This window comes from Euleptes europaea, chromosome 6, assembly GCF_029931775.1.
Source record: "Euleptes europaea isolate rEulEur1 chromosome 6, rEulEur1.hap1, whole genome shotgun sequence".
Taxonomy (NCBI): domain Eukaryota; kingdom Metazoa; phylum Chordata; class Lepidosauria; order Squamata; family Sphaerodactylidae; genus Euleptes; species Euleptes europaea.
In genome coordinates this window covers 100145911-100169233 of record NC_079317.1, presented here as the reverse complement: position 1 = coordinate 100169233, position 23323 = coordinate 100145911, and the positions used below count along the sequence as shown (strand labels likewise).

General features: G+C 41.2%; 1 protein-coding gene across 1 annotated transcript in view; it reads left to right on the top strand.

The window, feature by feature from the left end:
* Positions 1-1701: 1701 nt before the first annotated feature.
* DAGLA (diacylglycerol lipase alpha) overlaps positions 1702-23323 on the top strand; it is a 45550-nt gene continuing 23928 nt past the window's right edge. Inside the window, exons 1-8 of the mRNA XM_056851300.1 lie at positions 1702-1811; positions 5391-5602; positions 9865-9966; positions 10614-10752; positions 13095-13182; positions 17621-17755; positions 21231-21308; positions 22275-22399. Coding sequence (XP_056707278.1) covers positions 1717-1811; positions 5391-5602; positions 9865-9966; positions 10614-10752; positions 13095-13182; positions 17621-17755; positions 21231-21308; positions 22275-22399 — 974 coding nt within the window. The 5' untranslated portion in view covers positions 1702-1716. The remainder of the gene's footprint in view (positions 1812-5390; positions 5603-9864; positions 9967-10613; positions 10753-13094; positions 13183-17620; positions 17756-21230; positions 21309-22274; positions 22400-23323) is intronic.

Below are 23323 nucleotides of genomic sequence, written 5' to 3'. Positions count from 1 at the left end.
GCCAGGGCAAGAATATTTGCTGTAGCAACTGCGCCTTATGGAAAGGGATGCTAGCTGAACTAGGGTCTGCCTCGTCTAATTCAGTTCAGATGACAGTGTAAGGCTGTATTGTTTAGGTGGACTTTTTCCTGGCTGGGGTTTAGTTGTGTTAGTGTTTTAATATGTCAGGTTTCTGGTTGGCTTTTAATCTTGCTTTTATTATAAAGAGCTTTGAGCAATGAGGGAAGTATATACTACTGTGTGTAGTATAGAAATAATATATACGATGTCACCCTGTTTCATTACACAGATTGCAACTTAGAAACCACAGGAACATCATAGAGCTTCATCAGTGCAAACCACTGTAGTACAGACAACAGAAACATATAATTCACACACACTAGGGATCCCAGCAGATGGAGGTTCAAGTCCTCCGATATACACAGGCAGCTTGTAAACAACTGCTGTTAGGACAGAAAGACACACAGAGAAACACTGCAGAAAGAATGGATACTGCTGCCAAGTCCGATGATAATGATTAACCAACTTTCTTGTCTGAGCAAGGCTCCTCAGACTTTCAGCATTACAAGACGGACAGCAGGGTAACATGTACATCTTTTCCCTATCACTTAATTTTGCATTAAGCAACTTTCATAAGCATAGGAGCCCTGTTTGGCCTATCAAGTTATCATTTCTACAGAAGAATAGCTGGATGCACACTGGGCACTGGGGTATAGGATTGCATGTAAACCACCAAACTACTAAGTAAGTAAAAGCTTCCATATTTGCCCAGAAAGAGATCACTTACCATTATAGAATTTTGTAATACGATTCTAGCTAATCTTGTGAATTAGAATCCAGCAAGCAATAATTACACTCAGCATGGATTGTACACCTGTTTTTGGCTAATCCCTCTGTAAGCATGCTACTCTTTATATTTATAATGGTTTTTTGCAACACAAAAAAATGCACCTATAGCACTAAGTCAAGGTATCAAGAGAGTCCAGGAATTTATTTCAACCAGGTGGGAAATTCCAGAAGAGTTGGTTTAGTAATGTGCTGCCAGAAAAGCAACAGTTAGACTAGGGGCATCTTGAAAGCTAGCACATGTATTGTAGTGTGAGGTCTCTAGGCTCTGGAAAATAGTTTTGGCTTTTTTCAGGACATAGCTTGAAATTGTATAAAAACCAAAATAAATAGTTTAATCAGAGACTGATGGGTTGGAAAAAAATGAATATATATGTACACTAGGGCAGTGGCTGCTCTATGCTCTCACTTCTAAGTCTTCTGTCTGGACACTTCCTTTGTTTTATGATCATGGACTGAGAAAGAGAGAACCAGTGTGGTGCAGTGGCTAGCTAGATTGTTAGACTTGGAATGGGGAGCCTTCCGTTGAAATTTCCATTTAGCTGTAACCCTCCCTGGATGATTTTGGGCCAGTCACTTTCTTGCAGATGAACCTACCGAAAGGTTGCTTTGTGGGGGTGGGGGAATGGGATGATCCCCATGTTTGGTATGATGAGTTTCCTGAAGGAAGGGCAGGATTGATTTTTAAAAAGTGATAACACTGCACGAAATGTCATCAAGAGTTCTGTTGTCAAGGAAGAGCAAATGAAGTAGTTGTGAGGCCTAACCCTCTTACTGGGATGGTCAGAAACAGCTGGTTTAATTGGTATTTGTACTTCTGTTACAGAAGGTGAGTATTGTGCCCAGTGATCCTCCTCAGACCCACTAGCCATGCCAGGGATTGTGGTGTTCCGTCGCCGCTGGTCTGTAGGCAGTGATGACCTTGTTTTGCCAGCCATCTTCCTCTTTCTCCTTCATACCACTTGGTAAGTAAAAACATATACCTGAGAAGAAAGCTTCAGTGAATATGCTGATGAGCAGTGGTTTAGTTTTGCTCTGATACTTCCATTTCTGGTGACTGCTAGTGTTCTTCCCTGCATGGAAAGTGCAATTCAGATTGCTACATTTTTATACATCCCTGTGCTAAAGACTCATATGTGTATGTGGGGAATGGATGCATGAGGCTCCAGGAGGAAGAAATTATACAATTGGGCAGTAGTCAGTAAAAAGTCTTCTCCCATGAACTTCTTTATATGGACATGGGGCACAGAGAATATGCTGAACTTGGTGTGTTTATTAGCTGTTAGAGATAGCCACAAGACATAAGGTAAGGATTATTTGGGTGTGCAGGGTTTAAATTCTTCTAATATGTCTGGGCAACAAAGAGGGACTCAGTGCAAATATTAAAGTCTGACGTGTTGTTGATATTCTCAAGAGGTGGGTTGCTGCATGCTGCACCACCCACAGTTTCCATATGTTAGCAAACGTATGAAAACATGAAGCTGCCTTTCACTGAGTCAGTCCACTGGATTATCAAAGTCAGTATTGTTTACGGTGGATGGCAGCTGCTCTCCAGGGTCTCAAGCAGAGGTCATTCACATCACCCACTTCCCAGTCCTTTTCACTAGAGATGGCAGGAACTGAACCTGGGACCTTCTGCATACAAAGCAGATGTTTTGCCATTGAGCCATGGCCTCTTCCCAAATTACTACAAATCAGGTGTGGAATTATGGGAGGAAATGAATAATATGCCAGCTGTTCAAGTCTTCTGTTCCAAACAATCAAAACTCTTGCCTTCAAGTATACACAGTTTTTTAATAGTTGTTATGGATATAGCGTGGTGAGCGGGAGAGCACCTTTACTTTCAAATGTGTGTGTTCACATGCAACTGTATGCCTCCCATGATAAAGAAGGAGCTGTCTTCAAGACACACCTAGACCTTATGCTGATTTATTGATTTATTTGTTTACATTTCACCAAGTGGTTTTGCATAGCCCTCAGGGCGGTTTTCAAAAACAATGAAGCCAATAAGTCAGCCCCAAATCACCTAAAACACTTGAAATGCTGCAACCATAACACTAAGATAATTACAGGAAATAAAATAACAAAGAAATCACAATAAAATGACCCTTAGGCATACTCATAAGCTCTCAGAAGCTAGCAAATCATTTAAAACTAAAACCATTCCACCACCTGTTCAAAGACATTGAAAAAGAAGCCTTTTTATTTTTTAAGGTAGAATGGGCCTGACAGACTCCTTTAGGACAGGAGAACAATAACATCAGGGCCACTGCCAAGGAGACCCTTCCATCCATCCAAATCTAGCATCCAACAACCAAGGCCTGTTCAGCTGATCTTCATGCACAGACAGACTCATATGGGAGCAAGTGGTCTCAAAATTATCCTTGACCCAGACTACTGTGTGTTTTAGGGGTCAAAATCAGTGCTTTGAATTGCATTGTTCCAAAAACAAATTGAGAGCTAGGGCAGTTCTTTGAGTATAGATATAGTATGATCCTACTTATGGTTTGCATCAATTGAAGTTTCTGAATTGACTTTAAAGATACATCTGTGTAAAGTGCATTACCTCTGCCTGGAGGTTATCATGTGTGACAGTGGCCAAGTTGTCCTTCACAAGTGACTGCAGTTGACACAGCAATCCATGTTGATAAGCAGTACCTGCTGACATGAATGCTACCTGGGAATGTACAAACAGAACCTAGCCTTGTGGCACCTCTAGACTGTGGCTCATGGAAAGGAAGGGAGCCTTCAACTCCTGTATTGATTGGGCTGCCTACAATTAGTGTCTCTGAATAATGTAAAAAAAAAGCTTACATTATTCACCGATGAACTAGTTTTAAGCCAATTTGAGGAACTCTACGTATTCTAGCATTTTGAGCAGTCTCCTAACCTCCTTCAGGATTCCGTATGTTCCATGTGGAGAAACCATAAAGCTCTACAAGCACTGGCTTGACTTAGTAGCAAGTTATAATGTATCATTACCATCTTCCCTCCAATCATTTGTAAGTGCCAGAGAACGTGAACGGGGGAAAGAGGACGCGTACGTATTATGTTGGGCTTTGGCGCAGGCAGGAGCAGCACATGTCTGTTGTACTGTTTCTGTCTGCCCCAAAGTTCTGTGTGATGTGAGTGTGCGCAGTAACTATGGTCTTCTGGTTACCACCTTCTAGTTTTACCCCTTCTTTCAGTGACCTGCTTGGCACCAATTAGAGCCCAATCCTTTTCTATATTGGCTTTCATCTGGCTCCCTGAGGAGATTGCTATCTATATTGCTATCTATATTGGCTTTCTATATTGCTATCTATATTGCTATCTATATTGGCTTGCATCAGGCTCCCTGAGGAGATTGCTATCTTTAGAAGTTTTTAAGAGGCGTTGTAAGGTTATTTGTGAAGACCTTTAATGGGATTTAAGCTGCCAGCATTTTGGGGGTGGGGGTGGTAAATTAATTTATTTATTTACATTATTTATCATCTGGCTTTTGCACAGACTCAAGGCGGATTACAGTGTGAGTCAATACAATCAACAGATGGGACATTCAATAAACAATGCATTAGGATAAGTAATTAATGGAGAACTCAGTTGGAGGGGATGTGCATGTCGATGAGCGTCCCCTTAGAGGATCATGGGTACTTGGCCGTGGCAAATGAATTTGTGAAAGCCGGGAAACTCATAATAGTTTAATTGTGCTTCCTTTGCAGTATAGACATGCTCTCAGATAATGTGTGTATCATTATGTTAGCAATCCTAATATAGGATTACAATAGCATGACCTTGCTACATTTTCTCCAGCTCTTGTGTGAGTACTGAAAGCATGTACAGAAATATGTAATCTTTGAGTATGCTTCCCATTTCTGTGATGGAAAACTGGATAGATCTGTCAAAAGGTATTGCAGCCTCTGTGGATGCAAAGGAACACAGAGTGTGTTCTGGGATGTCATCCAGAAATCTGTGTGTGGGTGGAAAAATCCTCATTAGCAAACCATCACCATTGTACTATCAGAGCAAGACTTAAATGTATACTGCAAATAAATGGATGACATTAATGGAACATAGCTTTGCTGTTGGGTAAATGTGATACTTGCCTATGATCTGAGAAATCCGCGAGCTGCATATAGTAACGTGGGTGATATTCTGTTGATGGCTATGTTTGGAAACTCCATCATATTTATTTGACAAGGGGCAGCAAAATAATTGCATTGTAAATGAAATATTTAAAATGCTGGGATACCTTAGAGACGAGCTGGTTTATCTTGTATAAGCTTTCATAGGCAACATTTTATTTCATTTAAATGTATAAAGTTGGGGATGTTTACACAATAATTCCTTGTTTGTGTAGTGCTTAAAATAAATAAAGTACGTCAGAGAAATTAAAGAAGAGGCCCTTCCTAAAGGCTTGCAATTTAAATATTGACAAGACTGCCCTCTCCTTACCTCCAATGTTATTCAGTCACGAATGTGGTAAATCAAGGCTTATCGAGGAGAAAGAATGATGTCTCGCAAAAGACTATTTTTGGTAACTATGTGTTGCTTGTGTATGGCAGGTTCATAATTCTTTCCGTGGTGCTCTTCGGACTGGTATACAATCCCAATGAGACCTGCTCTCTTAATTTGGTGGACCATGGCAGAGGCTATCTGGGTATTTTGCTCAGCTGCATGATCGCAGAAGTCGCAATCATCTGGCTCAGCATGCGTGGCAGCATCCTGTACACAGAACCTCGGGATTCGATGCAGTATGTGCTGTATGTCAGACTTGGTAAGAGGCAATGGCCAGTGGACTTTATAAATATTTGACCTTAATGCAGCCATCTGTCGCACTCTCAAAGGATTCTCCCTTTGGCACACTGGTAAACTGACACAGACCCTAAAACTCATTCCTTTAACCCCTCCTGTAAAATAAGAACACTCAGCCCCCGTTAACTTAAAGGACTTCTTATCCAAGGGCATTGCCATGGATGGATCTCCTATGCATGGTGTTAAATAGACAGGTTGGAGAGAGCTGTTTTTTAAGAGAGCCGTTCTAATCATCATTGTAGTTTCATTTGTTTTACAGATGTGGGAATGCTGCGGTCTACTTAAGATCCCCTTGTGAATGTGGTTTATGTTTGCCAGATGCCTCTATGAGGTCTACATCACTTTACCCTGTGTAAAGAGCTCTCTTGTGCTTCTGAACTTTTGACCATCTAAATTTTTTGGATCCTTGCCACCTTCTCCTTGCCCCGTTAAGTAGTTTACAAATTACTGCATTTGTTGCCTTCCCAGCAACTCTTTCATTCTTCTTCATTACTGAGACAGAGATGTACATTTATTACTGTTAGTAATAACTAAATTTGCCTTGCCCTTCTGCATAAAAAGAGCAAACATGGTAGGTAAAACAAACTACCCTCCTCTCTCTTGCCTGAAACTTCACTTATAAAAATTAGTGAAAGAGAAATGTATGCATTAATGTATATATACCCAAGTGCCTAGGAACTGAACAGTGTTTCTCTTCTTGTTCCCCATGTGTGTCCACTGAATATCCAAAGGCCTGTCTCTCATCTATGATATGCAAATGGGATCCACTTCATCCTTGGAAGGTTGCATCATTTCTTCATGCAGTCCTCTTCAATACATCTATATCTGCAAAGAAATGTCACGCAACAATGGAATGGGCACTGCTGTCCCACAGTGTTTTCAACTGGCCTTTCATACATACTATAATGTACTTGAAAATAGATCTCATCCTCCCTAACTTTTTGGTAATCTTGGTTTGGGGCAAAGTTTTTATTAGAATTTGTTTTTTTTTTAAAAAGCATTGTCCCAGCAAGGATGCTGAACCAGTTTCAAATATAAAGTAACCTAGTACCTCCTTCTCATCTTACATCTTATAGCCTGGGAAAATTCTTTATGAAGAGATTTGTTATTGCTTTACTGATTGCTTAATGAAGGCAGTAAAGTTTACTCTTTCCATTTCTTTCACATACTTCAGCCTCCCCAAAGAAGCTTAGCCTGAGAATTCAGGCTAAGTGGAGTTGAAGGGGGAAGAGAGCACACAACATCCCTGTCCCACTCTAGAAAACTTCACATGAAGCTTTCTGTGTGTAATACGTTTTTTCCCCTGATGAGTGCTCCCCTTCCTATGTTTTCTTTTTCTTTTTTTGCTATTCTCCCTTTTCTAAAGAATTTTTTTATATATGTTGCGTCCTAATAGTGTTCAGAAAGAAAAGTTTGTATACACAGCTGTGCATGTAAAGGTTTCACTGCATCAGGGCTTATAATATTCCCCTCCCCATGCCTTTAAGATATCACTTCTGTGAACATTAGAGAGAATAGCCTTGCAAGTGTTGGTCATTTCCCTGTTGCCAGCAGGCTAAATGAATGTCCCTGTGTTTTAAATAAGTAAAGAAGAATAGTCCCTTTAACATTCATAAAATGGGGTGGTTCCAGGAAAGGAATGCTGTCTCTTATTATTTATTTAATTTATTTAAAAGCGTGTGTTATTACTCAACTGTCAGGTTCCCTCATCATTGATAAAATGAGGTGCTGTCCCATAAAAGCCCATGGGACATGTGCAGGCACATTCCTTGCAGCAACATTAGAATTGCTTTTCTGCAGTAATACAATATTGAAGATTGAGTACTGATGTTATCCTCACAAAACAAGTATTCACTCAAAGGGGAATAAATAGCCTTCTCTGTAAAGTGCTTGAGTGACTGTTACACATTTATTGCAAGAAAACGGCTCTGACTGAACTTTGGCTGTATATGGACAGTGATTTGCTAGGAGCATTAGGATGGACTTACCACTGTTGAGTCAGTTAGTCTGATCCAGCAATGGTTGTTTCATAACTGTACCAATGTAATTGGGGTCACAGTGGGGGGTGTCCTTTGGGGAATAGTAGCCAATTTCACTCCTAAGGAAAACCAAAATAAGCCAGGAGAAAAGAAAGACACAGAAAATTTAATTGAATGGCAGCGTGTTTATAAAATGAGCCATGGGGAGTTTCTTCTTCTTTTTAAAGGAGTACTCAAAATTAATTAATTAAAACAAACTGCTGAAGAACATTTCTCACACTGCTTCAGGCACCGAGTTGGCAGTAATGAAGTATGTTATTCATCATGAATGCTATCCAGAAGGTGCTTGCAGTAGTGAATCCCTAAACACATGTTCCCTATCTCTGCAGTCTATATGTAGAACATATCATAAGGAAAGCTGGATTAGATTAGATGAAAGTAGAGCAAATATTGGTGGAAGGAACATTAACAATGTGAGATATGCGGATGACATTACTGGCAGAAAATAGTGAAGACTTGAAACAACTACTACTGAAGGTTAAAGTAGAAAGTGCCAGAGCAGGATTACAGTTTAACATCAAGAAGACAAAAGTAATGACTACTGGGAAATTACACAACTTTAAATTTGACGATGAAGAAATTGAAATTGTTCAAGATTTTGTATTCCTTGGCTCCACCATCAACCAAAAGGAAGACTGCAACCAAGAAATCAGAAGAAGATTGAGTCTGGGAAGGGCAGCCATGAAGGAGCTAGAAAAGATACTTAAATGTAAGGATGTGTTGCTTCTGAGTGAGATAATTCATGCCATAGTATTCCCCAGTACTATGTATGGGTGTAAAAGTTGGACGATGAAGAAAGCAGACAGGAAGAAAGATAATTAATTTGAAAGTGGTGTTGGAGGAGAGTTTTACAGATACTGTGGACCGCCAAAAAGACAAATAAGTGGGTTCTGCATCAAATGAAGCCTGAACTCTTCTTAGAAGCTAAAATGACTAAACTGACTTCTTAGAAGCTAAAATGGCTAAACTGAGGCTATCATACTTAGGTCACATTCTGAGAAGACAAGAGTCACTGGAAAAGACAGTAATGCTAGGAAAAGTTGAAGGCAGCAGAAAAAGATGAAGACCTAACATGAGATGGATTGACTCAATCAAGGAAGCCATGGACCTCAGTTTGCAAGACCTGAACAAGGCTGTGAACGATTGGACATTTTGTAGATCATTCATTTATAGGGTTGCCATCAGCCGAAAGTGACTTGATGGAACTTAACACACACACACACACACACACACACACACACACACATGTATTGCAGCAATTCTGGTCACACTTCTGGGAGCTAGTTTTGACTTATTTGCATGAGGTAATGTGAAAAAGAAATGGGTTGACTTTCAACTATGGAATAATAGAAGAAATGAACATGCATAGCTCTGTTTCTTGATAGCTCTACAATATCACCTTCAGTCTCTGAAATGTTGTATGTAACTTATGTTAACTTTTTTTAACATTTGGCAATTAAAATTAATACAATAAGCAATGAGTATGCTACTTAATAATTATGTTATATGAATTAGATATACAAGAGGGTTGTTATTATTTTGCAGTGTTGTGTCTTAGTTGCCCCTTGCTCTGCTTTGGGTGCAAGATCCTGCCATCTAGCCTTTGAGAAAGTAAACCACACCAAGTGCCTCATTCAGACTTAGGTAAAAACAGGGGAAGGGATAAATCTATTTCAGATTTGCCAGACGAGCTTTTTGAGGTCAATTTCTCTTCTTGGTAATTGGCAAAATTAGTCAATATTCAGAGCAGTTGGAATGCCACAATGTAAGACATACCCATGTATGGGTAGAACCATATACGTGTATGTCTTATATTGCTAGTGTTAAACATGTCCATATTCTTAGGAGAATACTTATTTGGCATGATGTTAAATGGGTTGGATCTGGATTTATACCTTGAGCATTACTGTAAAAACGGTCTAAATTTCATTTTCAGAACGTCTTCTGCTAGAAAAGAGGGTGTTACATTTAACTTGTTTGGAAACAAGTTGATTTTGCTTGGAGTGAAATAACAGTTTGAAATGGGTATTTTTCTCACTGCCTGAGGATTGCTGATAAGAAAGACTATGGTGGGATTGACAGCAACATGGCCATTAGGCTGCCTGTCTCTGACATCCTGTGAAATGAGGTATTCTTTTGTTGGAATAACGCTGCTCCATTGTGCATTATGTTCTTATTGTTTCAGCCATCCTGGTGATTGAGTTTGTCTATGCTATTGTGGGCATTGTTTGGCTAACTCAGTACTACAGTTCCTGCAATGACGTGACTGCCAAGAGTGTCACTTTGGGTGTGTATGTGAGGCTTTTTGTATGAATTTTTCTACTTGTATAATGTTCCCCTCACTCCCAGTGCACAAGAACTAAATATGCTCTAGGAGCACAGAATGTTGAGAGAAGGGAAAAAGAAGGGAGGGAAAATTAGCTGCTCAAGCCCCTGAGATCTTACAGAATCCTGGAAAGGGAGATTTTTTAATTTGTACCCTGACTTTTCTTTTACCTCAAACAGTTAAAACATCACAAATTAAAACCAAATAGAATAAAAGACCCCAAAAGACCCCTTTTGGCTTTTTGATCTGGTGCGAATTACAAATTATTACTCCCTCTTGTGATTCTTCATGGTTTTTCTGCTTGTATATGTTTTTAGTGTGCCTATACACACATACAAACACATACATATACATGTGTGTGCACACACACACGAACCTCCCTAAATCCTTTAACTCAATTCTATTTGCTGTTGACATTTTTAAATAGCCTTTGAATCTATCAAGCAATCAGAAAATGTACATAAGAATGGCCTTTGCTTTAGCTGGTGAACATCATGTAGAATAAACTTCATTGCTATAGAACAGCCATGTTCATAAAACAAATTTAACAGGTAAGCCATGTCTGCTTCTGCACTACGTTTTTTAATATTTCTGTGGTATTTCACTAGGAATGGTTGTCTGCAACTGGGTCGTCATTCTGAGCGTTTGCATCACTGTCCTATGTGTCTTTGACCCAACGGGACGCACTTTTGTGAAATTACGAGCCACAAAGAGGAGGCAACGCAACCTGAGGACATATAACCTGAGGTAGGGTAGCACTGGAACAACTCTGCAAGGAAGTGTGAGTCTAGAATTGGGTACACTGTGTGTGTTTGTAACCCAGGAGCTATTTTTATTGACTTGTTTCGTGATTAACTGCTTTTCCTCTTTTGCATGAAGCATCAGTTTTTCTGTACTGCTGCTGCAATCTATTTAAAAAGAAGTATGTGATGAAACAGTTTGTGAGGCTGCTGTTGTGGGGGGTGCTGATTGCCTGTGATTTCCACTTCTCTAAATCAAGACTAGTAACTGAAAGTATTTGGTCTATGTTTTTGTTATGCAGAAATGTAAAGTTTCTCTCTCAACATATAGTTAAATGAGTTCATTTTTTCAGGGGCCTTGTTTCAGATGCCTCCTTTTCACCTTCAGCCATGTTTTCTTTTGTAGTTCTTCATTCTTTATGCATCATTGCAATAGGAGTTGCAATAGAGACCTGTAAGAATGTAAGAGGTACTCTGCTGAAACAGACCAGTAGACTATCTAGTTCAGTACCCTGTTTCACAAAGTGGTAAAACAGTTGCTGTAGAAGGCCGACAAACAGTACATAAAGACCAGGGCCTTCCCATAATGTTGCTTCTTATCAGTTATAGTCACAGCTTTACTGCCTGTGGACATGATGGTTCCCTGTAGTCATCTTGGCTAGTAGCCATTTGTAGACTTATCCTCCATGACTATATCAAATCCTCTTTTAAAGCCATCTATAAGACCATGAAAATAATATATTATTTAAATAAAGCATATGATTACAGGACTTTTTATTGAACAGGGATGAAGTTGTTTGGTGTTATCTAGAAAAAACAAAAGTCTACGGCCAGTCATTTCTGCAAAGATCAAAGTTTGGTAAATCTAGTAGAAAACCCTTGACGAGTTTTTTTCCCTAAAAACTTTTATAAGGTGATATTTAATATTAGTCTTGGAAATTCTGTTTCTAGATTAATCTTTATTACAGCAGTAATCTGACACATGAGGCCTATAAGCTTTAGAAGCTTGAGAGATAAAACCATAGCCATGATAGAAGGGATCCTCAAGGGTCTTGCACCCTCAAGAATGTTTTAGATTTTTTTCTCAGTTTCATGTTTGCTTACCTTGAGCCAAATTCCATATAAAACTTCAGCAATCTAATGTGCATTTTAAAAGTTGTTACATATTACATGTATTCCAGCATTCCATTGCCATTTTGTTCTTCAGAGGCTATACATTGTGCTCCTGTGGACTTTAATACCTTGAGATTTGAGCCCTCACTCATTGTGAATCAATATTCATTTTAATGCTATTATAAACACATTTATATCCTCTTGAGTCCTTTTTTAACTTATGGAGATATAACAATATATATGCAGACAATTTTTATCTCCAGCTTCACAGTAAGAAGTAAAAGTGCTGCTAGCTTTCACTCCTGTAACTAGTGAGTACAAAGTCATTGCGGTTGCTGATGAACTTGGGGATAAAGTAGTTTTTAAAGATTGTTAATGTTTAATTTTGTTTAAAATTATAAAATTAAATAACTGCAATTATATCAAGACTGCTTGGGTTTTGCTGTTTTATATTGGCCCAGGCTAGACTGATCTCGTCAGATCTCAGAAGCTAAGCAGGGTCAGCCCTGGTTAGTATTTGGATGGGAGACCACCAAGGAAGGCCAGGGTTGCTGTCCAGAGGAAGGCACTATCACACCACCTCTGTTAGTCTCTTGCCATGAAAACACTTTAAAAAAAGGGGTCGCCATAAGTCGGCTGCGACTTGAAGGCACTTTACACACACACATACACACACACACACACACACACACACACACACACACACACACAGTGTATTGGCCTGCACTGTACTCTTACAGTGCACTCATAATAGTTACTCCCTTCCAGACCACTTCAGTGGATTTAAAGGAGTGTAACTCTGTTTGTGATTAGACCATCAGTCTCTTCTCCTGTCCTGAATAATATTTCTGGCTACTAATGATGGTGAGCGTCTCCTCCTTTTAAAGGAGGAATGTTTGGAAATTCTCCCATTCCAAACTTCGGTGGCATCATTATTGGCTGTAGGTCTATTGAAAGCTGAAGAAGTAGTAGCATTCATTAAATTTGCACACCCATAATTTCTAGGGCTGTTAGATGCTACTTTGCAAACATTATATTTCCAGAACCATACATGTATGTATCTATATCATTTCTGAGGTTGTAGTGCAGAATTTGTTGATATATTTATCCTTTGTTAGGATTAATCTCTGTAATAGGCACTCTGTCAGTGCTGTTTTTGTGTTTCTTTTGGTTTCCTTCTGAGCAGATGCTGTGTATCCACTGTTCATTTATAATCTTTCCATCTGCTTATTCTAGGCACCGTTTAGAGGAGGGACAGGCTAGCAGCTGGACTCGACGGCTTAAGGTTTTCCTTTGCTGCACTCGAACAAAAGATTCCCAGTCAGTAAGTAGCAACTATCTTTTCCATCAGAGTGTAAATTATTTATGGCCAGTCAAATTCAGATCTTCTCAGATCATTGCACTATGAGAATTGGCCAGATCATTAGTAACTCTGTTTCAGGTAATGTCTCTTGGAACTTCATGAACTCTTATCTTGAATGTGGTCTGTCAGACCCTTTGTAGTCTGGTGCACTCATGGTTCTGTTTTATGTCTGTACTTGCCCTTAAATGCTTACCCTCCATTTCAAGAACCTTTCTGCATGACCTTTTCCTGTGGCATTTGTTCAGCACATTAACAAAAAACTGGGTGTAGAAACAAGACAAGCAAGCACTTAGAAAAGTAGGATCCATTCTTTCCACTTTGAAAATATAACACTCGGTGTTCTTACAGTTGCCTGGGTATACTGCATGGATAGGTAAAAAATAATGAGAGACCATTATGAGCCAAGGATGCTATATGTGTGGTGGGTTCTAACCTGCATTGGATACTCCTCTGCCCTTTTGCAGATACAACAAATGCTGGTTAACAGTGGGTAAGGGCTTAAATCCCTAAGAAGCTGAAGTTGCAAATTCACAGAAATACAAGATACAATCTTGGAAGAATTAAAGGGATGACAAATTACCCAGTCACTTAACTCCGTTTAAAGGTCGTTATCTTATTTTTTATATTCCACCTTAAAGAGTCCCAAAGAGGCTTACAGTCACAATCTCTTCATCTCTCCACAACAGGCACCTTGTGAAATAGGTGGGTCTGAGAGAGTTCTGAGGGAACTGTGAACTTGGGATAGCCCAAGGTCACCCAGCAGGCTTCAGGTGGAGGAGTGGGGAAACAAACCTGGTTTACCAGAACAGAGTCCGCCACTCTTAACCACTACACCACACTGTATCTTGAACCAAATTCCATATTAAACTTCAGCAATCGACTGTGCATTTTAAAAGTTGTTACATATTACATGTATTCTAGCATTCCATTTCCATTTTGTTCTTCAGAGGCTATACACTGTGTTCCTGTGGACTAATACCTTGAGATTTGAGCCCTCACTCATTGTGAATCAATATTCGTTTTAATGCTACTATAAACACATTTATATCTAAAATATATTTCTGGATTTGTTTGTTACATTTAGTGATTCACTTTCTGCCTTTTGGATATTCCTTTGGGATAACCGTCTCTTTGCTTGTGTTTTATGTTTCATCGTAAATTAGTATAGGCATGTTCCACTTGCACCATGGGGATAGCATCCATGTATGAAAGATTCTGAAAGAGCACAAGGGCAATGTGTAGACATTGCATCTGAGCATTAGCGGAGGTTTATGTCAATTTCCAATATCCCATCTAGCCCCCACTCTGCCTGATGCAAGTTACTTGCCCTCTGAGCATATACACACTTTATGTATTTGCAGCAGAAGACATTGGTGTAACACTTCAGTACTCACATGTTGCCTTGTAAAATGTGGAACTCCCTGAGTGCCTCAGACTGTTCGCCATCAGAGTGACAAATACTGTAGACAAATAGCAGGGAATGCCTACTTCCATTGTGAACCGTCTTGTGAGCTTCCCAGGGGCATCACACTGGCAACTGTTGGAGACAAAAAGCTGTCCTAGTTAGAACTTTTAGACAGCATTGTATAATGGATAGCATGTTGGATTTGAGAGACCCCAGTTGAAATCTCTGCTTAGACATAATATTCAGTGGGTAGCCTGAAATAATTCACTTGCTATAATCATATATTACAAATAAATAAACTCAAACTTGGGTTATTTTTCGGTTTGTGTAACCCTTTACTTCTCCATCCCTCCCCTTTGCATGGAGCAGTGCTTGAAAACTTCCTGGATCAGTCCAACTCCATTGTATTGCTTTGTCAAAGCTTGGATTTGCCTCTGTCACGAGTCCCATCCTGGTCCCTGTGTTAATTAAGCTCCCAAATCAGGCAGTCCCTTTGTGCAGCCTCTCTAGCAAAAGTGGGAACAGGCCAGTCAGTAACAGAGCCCCACATAAATGGATAGGGTTTCTCCTCGAGGATGGAACACTTGATTAGCTTAGTATTATCTGGAGCAGGAAAAGTGCACTATCTATGTAAGGACAGCTAGCTTCGAGTCCAGTAGCACCTTAGAGATCAACAGAATTTTCGAGGTATGAGCTTGTGACAAAGAGAGCTTTGACTCTCAAAAGCTCATACCCCGAAAAACCTGTTGGTCTCTAAGATGCTACTGGACTCCAGACTAGCTGTTCTTCTGCAGACCAACACATCTACCCTGTAAAACTACCTATGTAAGAGGGTGTGATCACAGAAAAATGATAAAACTCTGAAGTGAGGGTTATATTTGTCTTTCCCAGGAGCAAGCAAGCAAAGAGGAGGTCCCTTTTTTGGGCGGGCCTGTGTCAGGCTGACATGGCACAGGATCTGTAAGCCACTGAGCTAGGGAACTAGTTTATTCAGGTTGTGTTAGCTTTCTCTGTTTTCTCTGTTATGCATTCTCCCATGTGAATTAAATCCTTCCATTGTCTTCATTTCTCCCCTGCAGTTGCATCCGCCTTCCCTTCTTGTTCTGTTTTCCCCAGATAAAAATAGAATTTGTTGTTTAAGAGAGCCTGTGTCATACCCAGCCCACTCAGGTATAAAAAGGACTGGATTATGTGTAGGCCAGCTCTTAAGTGAGCCAGGCTGCATGTTTAACTGAATGAAGTGTGCGTGACAGAGAGAGGTAGAAGTAGGCCTGTCAGACTGCCTCAGATCTCAAAGTGACAGGTGGCAGCAGCTACCCAATGGGTGTGGGTAGGCTAGTGTTTCAGAGGCAAGCAATAGCCAAATGAGCCCCAGGGAGGCTGGGGGATTAGAACCCTCCACCTCTGGTTCCCCTTCTCCTTTCCAGAGGGGCCTGTGACAGCCTCTTTACTAGTAACTGGAATTCTAGTAACTGGAAGCACAGGTGGGTTACCATTGCCTTCATCTGCAGACCCTTCCTTGGTGGTCCCCTTCCAAGTACTGACCCTGCTTAGCTTCCAAGAGCTGATGAAGTCCGTCTTCTCCCCCTGGAACTGGGATTCTAAACCAGGATTAAAGCATTGTGCAGAATCCCAGTTACTGGGAAAGGAACAAACTACAGTTTAAGGTAGGACTGTTGAATTTTAAAAAAATTGGTATAATTCGGATTCAGGTTTAAATGGCCTTTTTTCGGGAAATCCCAAATTCCCCTATATCGGCATAGGTAGGAATTTGGGTTTAAATTCGGGATTCCTGAATAATTCGGCCATTTAAAGCCATTTAAACACATTTGCGGCTTTCCACGGCTCGGGGAGGGGGGCGTTTGTGCAGGTAGAGGTCCCAAATTTTCAGAGCAGCTTGAAGGGACTCTCCTTGCAAAACCCCCCAAGTTTGGTGAAGATTGGGTAAGGGGGTCCGACGTTATGGGGTGTGGAAGGGGTCGCCCTCATCCTCCCCCATGGAAATGCATTGGCAAAGTGGCTGTGTGACTCTTTAATCTGATCTAATGTATCTCAGTGGGGAAGCTGGGCTTTAAATGGTGGGTGGGAAAGCTCACCCGGTGCCTCCATAGAGATACTATGTGATACACTTTGTCTCTATGGAGGTGCAGGGTGAACTTTCCCACCATTTAAAGCCCATCTTCCCCATTGAGATACATTGCTACGGTCACATTAAAGAGTCTGAACACAGCCACTTTTCCAATGCATTGCAGTGGAGGAGGATGGGGCGACCCCTTCCAGACCCCATAGCTCTGGACCCCCTGACCCAATCTTTACCAAACCTGGGGGTTCTTGCAAGGAGAGTCCCTTCTAGCTACCCTGAAAATTTGGGACCTCTACCTGCAAAAATGCCCCTGCAGGAGCCACAGAAAGCCGGATATTCGGGAATGGCAAATTCGGCTTTGCCAACCTCCCGGATTTTGCTGATTTGGTATACCCGAACCCGAAATTTACCGAATTGGCATTTATTCAGTATTTTTTTGGTTCGGTTTTTTCCGAATCAACAGCCCTAGTTTAAGGTGCCATGATTATATGTCACAACACATTGAAGTTAGACTTCCATAACCAGAAAATGATGGCTGTGAGTGCTTGCGAGGAAAGGGCAGTAGGGAAGGAGTGTTTGATACTGAGAGTAAGCCAGGCTTATGCTCATCATAAACAAATTGCTGTATCCAAGACTGATAACATTTTAAATGCCATCTTGAATATCTTGGAGGAAAACAGGGATACAAACGCGATAAATAAATTCCTCTAGCAAGGTTCTAAGATAGAATCTATAAATAGTATACCTCAAATAAATTAGAAAGTTAAGTAGGTGAAACCTGGTTCCCTATTTCAAAACAGATGTTTATGGAAGGATGTCAGTTAAGTCTTGAACATCAGACTGGTGTCTTCTTGCTCCCACATTTTGTCTTAAGTTGATTTTTCACTGTTCTCCTTCCTTGGATTTTTCAGGATGCATACTCTGAAATTGCATATCTCTTTGCTGAGTTTTTTCGAGACCTTGACATAGTCCCATCTGATATCATAGCAGGCCTAGTGCTTCTACGTCAGCGGCAGAGAACAAAACGCAGTGCAGTGCTGGATGAAGTGAGTATATGGAATGTTTTTTGAGTGCTTTTTCATTTCTAAAACACAGAGATTACTAGCATGCTTATCTGGCCTAGAGTCACTTGTTCTGATGTGTTTTATTGTTGAAGATCACCAAATCTTTTCCTTATTCTTGTATAACAGCCAGTTATTTGTCTGTGAAGTTTTGTAATAAACTCTGGAGTTTGCAAAGCTTCCCATTTGGTGATTTAAACTTCAGAAACATTTTGCTATCAGAAAGGGAATAATCATGATTTTTTTACATTATGCTTTTAGCTCTACTGCATCATGAAACATGTTATCAAATCTGTGGAAAATTGGTCCCATGTTTAGCCACGCAGTGGCTTGGATCCACTGGCACATTTCCTTGTATAGAAGGATTTCACCCTGTGGATCATGACTTTCTTATTTTCCCCTCCCCCTGAAGTCCAAAATGTCCTCTGAAATGTTGTTCGGGGGGCAGGGGTGTCCAGTGGCATTTCTAACTACATGGGGAGGCGAGAACGTTGCATTCTGTGTGCAGAAATCATTCATCCATGGCAGTTCTCCAGAATATCAAGCCCGTAGTTGCTTGATTTGTCTTGAGCATCTACTCTAGGAAAAATGTCATGGCATTACTAAGCAGAGTAGTGGCAAATGCCTCAAATGATTATACTATGTTTGGTTTGGAGTATGTACCTGGAAGCATGCCATATATGTATGCTTAGCTTCCATTTTTTTATATGTAACTGTCTACAAGATGGAACATCCATGGTCAGCTTCTTTCAGCAATGGAAAGAAGGATGCTGCTGAAACTCTGGTGGTGGGGAGGTAATATAAGCATCAAGGCAGAGACCAAACAAAAGTTACTCAATGGTCATTTATTCAGGGTTGAATCTGACACTTGCTCAAAGCTGATTTTTTAAATTCAACCTGTAAAGTAACTATTCGTGGTCCTGATGTAAGAGGAGAAAGTCCGAGGCTGGGGTTATGCTTGTGAAGCCTAATGCGCAGAACTCTGCCCCGATTGGGTTGGACTATCTTCATTGTAACCCTCCTACAGCCGTTTGCCCACTTTGGTGAGGGCTACAAAGCCCTGCCCCTTTCTCCACCTTCGGGACAGGCACGTGTCGCTCAGCTTCCCCCCCTCTTCCTTCCCTCGAAAACAAATGTTTATACTTGGTGGAGAAAGTAGAAAGGTGGTCTGTATCTCTCTCTCCCGATCTCACCATTCCAACCAGTATTTTTTATTTTAAAGGTAAATACAGCGATAGATCAATACAGTGATAATCAACACATGCAAATACACCTCAGAGAATAGTAACTACGTGAACCCCTGGCATCAACTGCTCAGTATTCATAATTTTAGATGGAACACACATGGATGCCATCCTCCATATGTGAGCCAGCAAACCCCTGAGTTTCAGCCCATCTCCAGACTAGTACAGAGATCCACAGCTCACCACGTCTGCATGAAAACAACCTTTGTATTTCTTTAGCGTGTTGTACGCGATATAGCGATTTTTCAAATTGAAGACCTAGAAAAGCCAGGACTAGGATAGAAAGCCCAACAAGTTCCCCCCCTTCCCCTGTTCACTGGATGTACTAAAATGAATGACAGGATTGCCATTAGAAACAATGGGAGAAGCTGCACAGTCCATTGAAGATAATGGGATCCAGGATTGCCCATTGACTTGCATGGGCTCCATTGAAATAGGTTACAGCACAAAAAGAGTTGGAAAAAATAATTGGGATGGATTTTTCATTCAGGTCTCTGGGACCAGATACACTACTTTAGGACTGGAATGACATTCCCCAGAGTGGAATGACAGCCCCCAAGAGTGGAATGACAGGCCTCGAGACTAGCAGAAGTGTTCTGGGACTGAAATGACAGTGCCCAGAGTGGCCGTCATTCCACTCTGGGGGCTGTAATTCCAGTCCCAGAGTAATGTATCTAGACTCAGAGACCTTAATGGAAAAAACATCCCACATTTTCTTTGCAACTCTTTTTGTGCTGTAACCTATTTCAATGGAGCCCATGCAAGTCAATGGGCAATCCCACCTCCCATTATCTTTAATGGGCTGTGCATCCTCTCCCATTGTTTCTAATGGGCAATCATAGAATCATAGAGTTGGAAGGGACCACCAGGGTCATCTAGTCCAACCCCCTGCCCAATGCAGGAAATTAACAACTACCTCCCCCCACATCCCCAGTGACCCCAACCCTCCCCTCACCATGCAGGATCCCACAATCAAATCACTCCCAACAGATAGCCATCCAGCCTCTGCTTAAAGACCTCCAAAGATGGGGACTCCACCACCCTCTGAGGCAGTGCATTCCACCATCGAACAGCCCTCACTGTCAGGAAGTTCTTCCTAATGTTTAGGTGGAATTGCTTTTCTATTAGTTTAAATCCATTACTCCGTGTCCTAGTCTCTGGAGCAACAGAGAACAAGCTAGTTCCCTCATCAACATGACATCCCTTCAAATATTTAAACATGGCTCTCATGTCTCCCCTCAACCTTCTCTTCTCCAAACTATAAACAAACCCAACTCCCTAAGTCTCTCCTCATAGGGCATGGATTCCAGACCTTTGACCATTCTGGTCGTCCTCCTCTGGACAAGCTCCAACTTGTCAACATCCTTCTTAAATTGTGGAGCCCAATCCTGTCATTCATTTTAGTATATCCTGCCATTTACAACCAATGCCACAACTTCTTCTATACACAACGCTAAACTGAAAAGTGGCAAGAAAATACAGTTAAGACAAAACATGTGATTCTCTGTTTTATGTATCAATGCATCATAATATTGCCACTTCGTTATATTGCATAAGTGGGTTTTTAATAATAATAAAAACAGGAGTACGAATGTGATGTGCCTCTGGGAAAAAGATTTTCCCTATCCATTAATTTGTTCACTGTGCAATGACAGACAGTAATGTTTCCTCGAGCAAATCATTAGTCTGCAAAACCCTGGGAATGTTCAACAACCAGGGAACACATGAATACCTACAGACCCGGAAACACCGTTCCAAAGAAATGTGTGGGGGGTGTTGGAGTCTCTACTGGGATGTGAACTTGGCATCCATGAGTGGGAGGTTGGCTCCGCAAGGAGAGGGAGGGGAGGGAAGGCAACAGTGGGCGGTGCAGGGGTGTCACCATGAAACCCCAATGCGGCATTCTTCATGGGGTTGCCTCACTGTGGGGCCAGAGCAAAAGTTAGAGTCGCGTTCAAAGGACTCCCAGGAAGCGCAAGGCAACAGTACGCTGGCTGCACAGTGTCTGCTGAAGACAGAAGTAATCATGAAGAACTCCAAAAACAAAGTGGGGTACTTCAGCCTGGAACATGCAGCTCATTTCCAAGCATAAATGACCAATGACAGGTTCACTGACTACTACTGATTGTTATTCTCAGTTTTGAGGCTAAAGCTGAATGACAAGACTATATTTCAGTAATTCTAACGTGTGTGTGTGTGTGTGTGTGATTTTTCAGGCAAATAATGATATTCTAGCCTTCTTGTCGGGAATGCCAGTAACCAGGAACACCAAATATCTGGATCTGAAAAACTCAGTAAGTCATCAGCTCTTAATGCTAACTGAACACAGTTAAACAGTGTACACTAGCTTAACAGACCAAATCAATCATTTGTTTTAGCTCTGATGGAAACTCTTTTACATTAATCATACAAATCAAAGATGAATTAGAGTATGAGCACCCATATAATTTGCCCTTTGCCTAAAGCAAGGAGCAGATTTTGTTTGGTAAGCTGATGAGTATCAAATGCAATATATTCTTGTTTCCCCTTGCCCATCCACTGCCACTGCTATATCACTAGTTCCTCCATAGCTCTCCCAGGTGCGTGTCCAGTCAATGAAGCTGGAATGAGCAGCACAAATTATCCTGTACTGTATTTTCAAGCTCAGTAATACAGCATAGCATCATCTAGTCTTTTAAAGCAAATGAGACAGCAAGTTGTGTATACAATCCCCATAGCACTGCAAGCTGGAGGTGACTTTGCAGATTTGCTCATGGTCGCTTTTTTTCAGGTGTCTGAAATGTTTCCAGTTATCTATCAGCTGCTGCAAATAACTGTCCATGTGAGCAGTGTAGCACTGGAACAGCAAACTCACACAAGATCTCCCTTTTATTCATTGGAATCAGCTGTTTCTTGCTCCTTATTAGTTCTTACCCTCATGGTCATTTTTGAGTCATGAAATGTGATTCTCTAAATACACCATTCCAGCCAGGCTAGTTATGATTCCGTAGGCCACATATTTTCTTCCTTTTACTGGTGTGATAGTAAGGGTTCCTCTGGCTTGCTGTTAAATAATGTACCTGTGAAAAGCAAACATGGTTAGATCTAGGAAAAACTTTTAGCCAGTAAAGAAGCCCAAACTAACTTCCTTCCCAGTTGGAGTCATTCTTTGCTAGAGAAACCCAAAATAATTTCATTGTTATTTCTTGGCAACTGATGAAATTACGTTGTAAATCTCCAGTGATGCTATTAGGATACTTTATTTCTCTTGTTTCTTCCAGCAAGAGATGCTGCGCTATAAAGAGGTCTGTTACTATATGCTTTTTGCATTGGCTGCTTATGGCTGGCCCATGTACTTGATGAGGAAACCTACCTGTGGACTCTGTCGCCTGGCCAGATCCTGCTCGTAAGTACTCATCCAAGCTTCCTCTGTTTTCTTATGATTTCCTTTATTCTCTCTCTAGCTTTTCCTCACTTCTCACTTCCCTTTCCTTCTTCCTTTATTACCAAAATTTCTTTAGCATATCTAATTTCTGTCTGAGTCTGTCATTATTGGTAGAAGCCACCTCTTGAAGTTTCCTAAAGAGTGGCAAGGTGGGGCTGGGGGTAGAGATGTTGCCTCCAGGTGCTGTGTTACTTGTGCATATCCTCATTGTCCATCTGGACAGGGATTAAATAGCCCCCTGTGTTGGTTAAGAGTGATCAACACTGATTCAGCATACCAGTCACCAGCAAAGCCCTTCGTCTGAAAACATCCTACATCTACAATCCTACTTTCAGGTAATGGGCCCAGGTACTTAAATGAATGGATGGCAGGTTTACACACTGAATTATTTTGCTACAGTCAGTCTTATGTAGAAAAATGAGCAGGAAAGAGTATTTATCCAAAATACTTCATAGATTTAATCAATAGCTGAAATGAAGGAACATTGGTGTCTGAGTCTGGGGGCTCTGGGATGGAGTCTGGGACTGCTGCGCCATCCAGGGCTCCTTTTTTCTCAGCAAAGCCTCTAGAGGAAGCCTCAGTACAGCGAGGGGGAGGGGTGTTCTTCTCCACCCTTCTCCCTCTTCCTTGCCACTGCCCAGTATGTCCACATGCTCCATGGTCGAGGCCTTGCCCTTCCTCCTGGGTTTCTCCAGTCTCCTTCCCAATAAGCTCAGATTCCCTGACTACTGGTCTTGTTTGCCAATGGGAGGCCACCCAGGGATTCCTGTCCCTGAGCCCCACCTCTCTGGGAAGCCTTAAGGACTCCCATTTTGAGGCCAGCCTGCTCCCAGGAGGTCTGTGTCTTCCCAGCCTCTTTCTGCCCCTCCCTCCAAAGCCCCATGA